Genomic DNA, 9,138 nt, shown 5'->3' with positions numbered 1-9,138 from the left:
CGTCCCATAGGCATCTCGAATGCATCATGTCCAAATCAGGAATGATGACCATGCCCCAACACCCCCCCTTGACTGAACTTTGGTGGTCAGGGTACCTGCCTTCTCCCAGTCACCCAGGCTCAAAACCTGGGATTGTAGAGCCAAGGTAGACTTGATGTCAGAGAAAACCTTGCAACAATTCCAGCTATGCAGCCCGTACCGTTGGACACAGGGTTCAGTGACCAAGGAGATAAAAGACAGTCAGAAAGTCCCCGTATAAACCAAAAATATTTATGGCAGCATTTTTTTTAATGAATAAAATATTGTAAAACAACTAGTTGCCCATCTATTGAACAATGGCTAAACCAAGTGTAGTATGTGACTGCAATGGAATGTTCCTGAAACGTGATGCCCAGGAAGAATTCAGAAAAGCATGAAAAGATTTATAAGAACAGATGCAGAACCAAGTCAGCAGAGCCAGGGAAACAACAACTATGATGTTGTAAATGGGAAGACCAACAAAAGAAATTGTGCACCACGTACTAATGAAGCTTTGCCCCAAGAGAGAAATGAGAAAATGTCCTTTCCTTTGAGGCAGGGGACTAGAGGCATGGATGGAGCATCACGTGTATGGTGTCTGACTCAGTTAATATGTTGCTGACTTTTGCTCAACACATTTTTTTCATCTCTTTTCTTTTGATTTTTTCTTGTTCTTGTTATAAGAGAAGGTAAAGTGAAAACCAGAAAGCAATTAAAAACAACAGCCACCTAGAGCTATTCCAAAGTGGCCTGGGCTACCTCTATAGATAGTGGGATTGTCTTCATTGGTAGTCTTCAAGCACAGGCTGGATGACTACCTGCCATAAACCCCAGCAGAAGAAAACCAGAAGAGACTTTAGAAATCATTTGCTTCCATTCTTTTGATCCCTGGGAGAGAAAGTAGGTCACTCAAGTTCACACAGAAGGAACAAACCAGAGTTCAGGACCCCTGTCCCATGGCTGCAGATCCAGTGTTCCTTCCATAGTCTATTCTTCAGGCTACCAAGGGAATGCTTGATCAGGGATTGGCTGCTCCAACAGGGAGTATGTGACATTTCCCGAGGGGTCATCCATCACCCACAGGAATAGGAAAGTTCAGGTAAGAGAGGAAGCCTGATGGTCAGGTAGCAAGGCTGAATGGTGCCTCAGTGGCTCACCATCCTCTATAGATCTCTGTGGCCCCTTTTATGGAAAGATCTACAGGCATTTTGTCAACGGTATTCTCAGAGAGCAGGCATGAAGCATTAGCAAGATGTTAAGTCTATTGAAGGGAACATGGACCTTGAGGCAACCTCTGCCACAGGGGCTCCCAAGCTGTAGGGTAGAAGGCAGATGCATCCTGGGACAGACATCCTTTATCTTCCTCTGGCCAATAGGAAAGCCCGTCCTCTAGGAGGGATTTGTCCCAGGCCTTCTGGGAAGTCAGGCTAGAAGCAGGAAACAAGGGGCAGGTCCTCAAGCTGTTGGTCTAGAAAACAGACCACAGTCCCAAAAGGAATGACAGTATTGTTTCGTAATATTTCCAGTTGAGCTAAGGAGGTTTTTGACATGTGTTTCAGGACTCAGCTTTTTCTCACTTCTGCAATAAAACGTGAAGACAAAGAGTCTTATATTCTTCCCTTTGGTCCAAGAACAGACGTGTGGATGGCAGGGTTGGTAGTGAGCAAAGGGGACTTGCAGCCATAACGCTTGAAGTTAGAGATGGGCAAGGCAGTCACTTCATATGTGATCCTGGGAAAGTCTCTTGATGAAATAAAGATTAGAGGAAGAAAACCTACCCTCTCCAAAAGCCAACCAACACTGCTTTCCACCCTCCAGGTCAAGACTAACTTGGTAAGTAGATCCCTCCCAAGAGAGATTAATTCAACAAGCATTTATTAATCACCTAATATATGCCGGGTACTGAGCTAGGATTGGGAATAAACACACACACACACACACACACACACACACACACACACACACACACACACACACACACACACACACACATGCACGCACGTACGCACGCACACACACTTCTTTGCCCTCATGGAGTTTATGTTCTATCTACCTTCTTTGAAGTTCTGATATTTTATTATTTACATGAGTTGGGGAGTGGAAATTATCTACATCCTTTTTAGATCTAGTTTTGAAAGGGGAAATTTTGGAAAAGAAGGGATCATTGAGGCTTAAAGAGAAAAGAGGGAGTACCCCCAGGAAACAAAAAGGCCAAGTTGAGAATACCCAAAGTCAAGCAATTTCCACAGATGACAGTGGAACTTAGCTCCGGTTTGGGAGTCAGAGGGGTTTAATCCTACCACTACCACCAAGCTCCTGTGTGACCTTGACTGAGTTATTTTTCTTATGTGGCTCTCATCTATAAAATGGGTTGGGTGAGCCAGGCGAACTACACATTTTTCCTAGAGTTTGCTCTGTGCATTCTTGAATTGATAAACTGGAGGGTGGCCATGCCATACTGCTGTTTGTCCTTCGTTCCCAAAGAGGACCATATCATATTAGGATCAACAGAAGAAATGAGGCATGGCTACCTTGGCTAGAGAAGACTCAGGCAGAACATGTCAGCAGCAAAGAAGCAGGGTGGTTCAGCAAAAAGAATGATGGATTCAGTCAGAGGACCTGGGCTGGAATTCTGGATCTACAATGTTATGACCATGTAGGCCCTTTTTTCCTCAAGTGTAAAACTAAGAGGTTGGCCTGGATGTCTTCTGAATTTCTTGAAGCTCCACATCATCATCTTAGGATTCTAAATATTTAATGTGCTATCCCATGGAAGGTTAGCCTGGTTCTCCTTGGCTTCTTAAGGGGAGGGAGTTGCTAGATGGGGCCTTGAAACAGAGCAGTCCACATCTAAGGGGCTGGCTCTGGAAGTGGTTGGACCTTGCTGAACCGCTGTCTTCAGACAGAGACTGGCTGCCCACTTGTCAGGTGTGGTCTAGGAGTCTTCACCATGTAGAAGGTTAGGCTGGATGGTCATCGAGTCTCCTTCCAACTCTGGGGTTCAGTGACTTGGTGAAATTGAGCAGTGACCTGCACCAAAGCTTGTCTGGCTGATGCCATGGGGTTGGTGTCACACAAGCTTGGGTCCCAGGTTCATAGGTAAGCATTAAATCCTCTTGGGCTACCTAGAAAGAGAACACAAAAACTCACGTTTCTTCTTGTAACTCTAATTCAGAGTGCCTAGCATCTCATCCATAGCAGGGCTCAAAATTCATTGAATGAATAATGGATGGATGGATGGACGGATGGACAGATGGATGGACGAATGGACAGATGGATGGATGGATGGATAGACAGATGGATGGATGGATGGATGGATGATTGTCTAAAGCTTGAGGGCAGGGACTGTTTTTATCTCTTTTTGTATCCCCAGCACTTAGCACAGTGCCTGGCACATAGTAGGTGCATAGGAAAGGCTTATTGACAGATGACTTTCTGTCTTCATCCCCTGTGCTTTTAGGAATTTGTAATTTGAAATAGACTATGGAGTTCCTGAGATGAAAGAAGGTACCCCCAGGGACCAACCTGCTGCTAGTGAGCCCCCTCCCTCAAAAAGCAGGAACAGGAAGTCACTGTGACTGGGATCACACTTGAAGTCTCACCAGCTCAAGAGAAGCACAAAGAACTTGCTCCCTACGGTGGTCTCCTTGACACATTGGGGTAGCACAGGGAGTGAGTCGAGTTCCCAGATAAACATATGGGAAGATCAGAGGATCATCGGAATAAAGCTGAGGGACCCCCTAAGTCCAACCTCCTCATTTTACAAGTGAGGAAACTGAGGTCAAATGACTTAGAATTGTAGATTTGGAGCTGAAAGGTATTTCACAGGCAAGGTACTTCAACCCTCATTGTATAGAAGAGGAAACTAAGGATGGGAGGGGGTTGTGTCTTGCTCAAAGATCACACAGGTTGTCTCATAGGTGGGATTTGAACCCATGGCTTCTGACTGCAGAGCCAGCAGACCCTGTGCATTACACTCCCCTCAAAGATAAGGGGTGCAGGCTGGGCAGGCATGGATAGGTTGGAGGAAGCCTTCTCATAGATGAGATCACAGGTCCCATCACAGCCTGGCGCTCTCCCAAGAGCCAAGCTGCTGAGAGGAATGTGGGCTAGTGGAGAGAGAGCTAGCCTTGAAATCAGGAGACCTGGCTTCAGATCCTTCCTCCCACACAGCCTGACCCTGCAATCCCAGGCAAACTGGTTAATCTCTTTGTGCCCAGGATACCCTCAAAGAAAGGTAAGGTTTAGGATAGGTGCTGACCTTCCACCAGTGAAATTCCTAGTTCTAGTGAGCTCTGTGTTGGAGGAATAAAGCTACCAAAGTCCCTCTCTTAAGGATGTTACAATTTTCAAAAAATAACCTGGGACAGAAAGATCTCAAAGCACTTTTTCAGCATTATAGAGAGAAAAATGTGGTTGGGTCTATTGGACAAGCTGAGGTAATGGAGTGTGGTCTGTCTAACAGCAAACCAATGAAGAGATCTCCTGTCTCTCGATACTGAGTCACCTTTCACACGGACTATCTGTGCCCAACCTGTGGTAGAGCATTCTGAACACGTATTGGTCTGATCAGCCACAGTCAGACACGCTGAAACTTCACGTTATCATGGTGATGTCATTTTGTTCCTCTTGGAGAACAAAGGACGACAGCCACAACTGAGTCACCTTGTATATGGCTTCCCCAGGCGAGAGTCTGACCTGGGCGCCCCCAGGTCTCAGCTTTATGGCAACCTGCCTGACTTACCTTCCACTCCCCTCCAGGGTACCTTTACTGGTGGGTCACTCTGTAGATGATACAGGCAATTCATTTGACACCTCTGGAAAAGGAAGAAATTGAATATGCAGTCTGCCCTAGAACCAGAGTCCAGAGCCCAGTTCCCTTCTGCTTCAAGTGAGCTCCCTGTCAAGAGTGAGTGGGAGAGAGCCTGGGTGTAAATGAGTAAAAGCTCACACTGAAAATTTAACAATTGGCTCTGGTCAGAGCTGGCTCGACCCTGGTTGGCCTTCCAGGTCTCTCCAGTCCAGAGATGCCAACACATGTTGGCTACCTCCTACCTTCCCAGAATTGTGCTTGGCACAACAGGGAAGGCCACAGTGTCTGAACTAGAAAGTCACATGGCTGGGGAGATGTGTGTGAAGCAGAGAACAACCGGGAGCAGGGTTGTGTGTGTCCTGTTGAGTGTCTGTTTCTCTGGGCATCTCCATGACCTGCCCTCTCGCCTGAGACTAAGTGAGATGGCCCCTGCTCTGAGGGCCTTCGGGCCTCACTGGTGGGAGCTCTCTGTAGCTAGCCAGACCCAGACCCACCACAAAGGCCATCTTCAAGCCAGGCACATTCTCCCACCCCTTTCTACCACCAACTCTGGGAACAGTAATCAAATTGACACCACCGGTCCTGCAAAGGAGGCATCCGTGGATCAGCTTATGGTTCCGTCTCTGTGGCCTCCTAGTCTGTGATGCCCTTCGCTGGCCACCACTGTCCTATGTGTGTTCTCATCTCCCACTTGAGGGCAGAGGCTGTATTTGTACCCTCAAGGCTTGGTAAAGCCTGCCACACGTAGAGTGCTAGATGGGTTTTTCATTCCTTCATTCACTCATTCCTTTGTTCATTCACACTTCATGAAAGGATCATAGGGTATTAATACTGGAAATTTTTCCTTTTCCTCCTTAATTCTGGTGCCCTCTTCTATTGATTATTGCAAATTTATCCTGGGTAGGGCTTGATTTTACAGAATTGTTTGCGTGTTGTCTCCCTGCCAAATAAACCACGTGCTCCTTGAGGGCAGGGACTGTCTTCTACCTTGCTTTGAATCTGCAGCTCTTGGCACAAGGCTTGGCACAGAGAAGGCGGTTCATAAATGTTTATTGATTGACTGATGAAGTGACTAAAACCTTATCATTGATGACCTCATCCTGTGACAACATTCATTGATGTAGGAGGAATATGTCCTTCTTTTACACTGCGAAGATGGTATGGGGGAAGGGACCTTAGGACCTAGAACACAGCCCAGACCCCTATGACATGAGCACACATGTGCTTGTGTGTACATGCCCACATGCACACACACACACACACACACACACACACACACACACACACACTCCAAGTCACACCACATTCTGGCTGATCTCAGCTCTAACTCGTCCTGAATCCCTTTCTCTGACTCACCATCTCAACCACTCCCTCTCTCCTCTTTCACTTACAGCTTCACTGTTCCTATCTTGGCACTCAAACCCCTACCCACTGTTCCTACCAAGGCCCCAGTCCTCCAGACAACCTCCTCACACACTGAGACACCTTCAAACTCCTCTCTCTTTTCTTCTCTCTCCTGGTCTTCCCGAGGATTCTGAGATTCTGACCTCAAAGCTGGCTCAGGCCATGCTTCCTCCTTGACCACACTTGGACTGGTCTCTCAGAGCAGTCAAGGCCCCTCCTCAATAGGCCCAGTCTGGTTCACAGCTGTATTCCCTTGGCTGGCTACCCTAGACTCTCAGCCTACCTCTTGGTGGCTCAACCAGGAGCATCTGGGACTTGGTGCTCTTGAGACGTTTCTGGCCCCAGAAGGTGATGGTCTGTACTCGTACTTGGTAGATGGTGCTAGCCTCAAGCCCATCCAGTCGAACTTCAGGTTTTGCCTATAAGAGACATATCAGGACATCTTCAAAATAATCTTCCTGACCCACAGGGCTGACCATGATGTTTCCCTGGGACATCTTGGATAGGTGAGGACATGTTATGAATAGTGAGCCAGCTGCAGAGCCCTGAAGACCTGGGTTCCAGACCTCCCTCTGACATATCATATAATCTCTCAGAGTCCCAGACCATGTAAGTCACAGAGTAGGTGTTTATCTGCACTTCATCACTGGGAGTTCCCTATATCAGAAATCCCAGTAACAAGCAAACACATTCCTGAGCAAACACAGTGCCTGGTGTGTAGTAGGCGATGATTTGTTGATTGTTACTAATATCTCCCTGAACCTGAGTTGCTTCATCTACAAATGGCTGAAGCCAGCCTTGCAAGGGGCTTCACAAACTTTTAAGCAGGTATAGAACTGCCCGACATTTTGTTGTTGTTCAATCGCTTTTCAGTCCTGGCCAAGCCTTGTGATCCCATTTGGGGTTTTCTTTGGAAAGATACTAGAGTGGCTTGCCATTTCCTTCTCCAGCTCATTTTATGGATGAGGAAACCAAGGGAAACAGGGTGAAATGACTTGCCCAGGGTCACACAGCTAAGTGTCTGAGACTAGATCTGAACAAAAGTTCTCCTGATTCTAGGCTCAACACTTTATCCACTGTACCACCTAGCTGCCCCTAAGAAAGCCAGTCATTCTCACATATAATTAAAGATTCTATACCCCTTCCCCCCCCCCCAGACACACACACACACACACACACACACACACACACACGCACACACACACACACATCCTCCCTAGTAGCCTGGAGCCAGACAGACCCAAACCTTGGCACTCAAACCCTTACCCCTGTGATTTTTAGGCTCCTCATCTTAGGAGAAGTCAAGTGTGCTCCTGGTGTCCAGGGCCTCCAGAGGACCCTGTAGCGGTGGACAGCTAGAGCCCCTTCAGGAGGAGGGTCCCAGGAAATGATGATGCTGTGAGTTCCATCATGGTTGGTGGTGACATTGCCTTTTCTGAGGTTCTGGGGGGATCCTGGAGGCAAAGGAGCTGTGGGGATGGTGGGGGTAGGGTGGAAGGGCAACAGGAGAGTAGGAATCAACACACAATTCCTTTCAGTCAGTCAGTCAGTCAGTCAATCAACAAGCATTTTAATTAAGTGCGTACTATGTGCCAGGTACTGTGCTGAACCATTTATTACAAGTGTGAATCCTTTAGGAGGATTCAAAAGACTCAGAGGATGAACAAATCTGGTTCTGACTCTAGCTCCAGACCCTGACGGAAGGATGAGGGTGAGGGGCCAGGATTTAGGGTGATGTAAGAATAGGTAACATGGGTAGAAGGTGTTGAGGTAATGCCAGCTCCCCTTGCAGTGTGTGATGGGAAGGTTGTCTAGTCTGATGTTGACTCTCTGAACTTGCTCTCCATCTCTGATCACCTCCCTCCCCCTCAACACTACCTGCTGCCAAGTCAGGGAAGGTCTAAAGCTGAAACAATTACTACCCTTCTAGCACCATGGTTCTCAAAGGGAGTACCTAGAACATCAACCGGCTCACTGTGAAAGTGTGCCTTGCCCAAACTTCTTTAAAACTTCACAAATAACAAGTAGCCTTGACCTCTTCCATACATTTAGCTCTTTCTGGCTTTGCAGTAAATGTGAGAAACTACCAGATCTCAACAAAACAATATGTCCTTGGGAACTTCAAGAGACTGGAAACTTTTATCTATTTGCAATTGTCACTTTTTCCTTAGCTCCCTTGAAGCCTGGGTTCTGACCTCGACATTCCACTGAAACTGCTCTCCCCTGTGTTACCCAGGATCTGGGAATGGCTAGTCAGTGATCATTTCTCAGTCCTCATCCCTCTGGCCCTTTCTGCAGTCCAGGACACCCTTGATCACCCTCTTTTTCTTGATACTTTTGGGTGACATTACCTTGTAAGGTTCAACTCCTATTTGTCTGACTGCTCCTCCATCTTCTTGGCTGCATCTTGATTAGGTCACACCTGCTCACCTTGGGTATCTCCTCGGGCTCTGTCCTGAGTCTTCTTCTCCTTCTATACTATTTTACTTGGTGGGTTTAATGACCATCTTTGTGTTAATGATTCTCAGATCTACCTCTCCTGCCCCAAACTCTCTCCTGACCTCTAATCTTGCATCTCCAACTGACTTTCAGACATCTTGAATGGATGTCCAGTAGACATCCGAAACTCAGCATGTCCAGAAAAGGAACTCATAATCTCTACCCCTACTCTGTTACTGTAGAGGTGCCACCATCCTCCCAGCACCTAGACTCATAACCTAGGTGTCATCCTGGATTCTTCTGTATTTCTCCTCCCCCATCCTCATGTCCAATATGGTTCCAAGGTCTGTCATTTCCACCTCTGCAGCATCTTTCAAATACACTCCATCCTCTCCTCTCACACTGTTCCCACCCCATCCAAGGCTTCATCTACTCACTCCTTGTTAACCTGCCACCATAACTTT

General features: G+C 47.1%; 1 protein-coding gene across 1 annotated transcript in view; it reads right to left on the bottom strand.

Annotated features, from left to right (window-relative positions):
- Window positions 1-254: 254 nt before the first annotated feature.
- The window catches only part of LOC140510266 (anosmin-1-like), a 42,023-nt gene continuing 33,139 nt past the window's right edge, over window positions 255-9,138 (bottom strand). Inside the window, exons 7-10 of the mRNA XM_072618728.1 lie at window positions 7,502-7,704; window positions 6,519-6,654; window positions 4,763-4,835; window positions 255-3,143 (exon numbers count right to left, since the gene is read on the bottom strand). Coding sequence (XP_072474829.1) covers window positions 4,798-4,835; window positions 6,519-6,654; window positions 7,502-7,704 — 377 coding nt within the window. The 3' untranslated portion in view covers window positions 255-3,143; window positions 4,763-4,797. The remainder of the gene's footprint in view (window positions 3,144-4,762; window positions 4,836-6,518; window positions 6,655-7,501; window positions 7,705-9,138) is intronic.

The sequence above is a fragment of the Notamacropus eugenii genome, chromosome 6, assembly GCF_028372415.1.
Source record: "Notamacropus eugenii isolate mMacEug1 chromosome 6, mMacEug1.pri_v2, whole genome shotgun sequence".
NCBI lineage: Eukaryota > Metazoa > Chordata > Mammalia > Diprotodontia > Macropodidae > Notamacropus > Notamacropus eugenii.
Note: the sequence above shows the minus strand (reverse complement) of the source record. Positions and strands in the feature narration are given on the sequence as shown.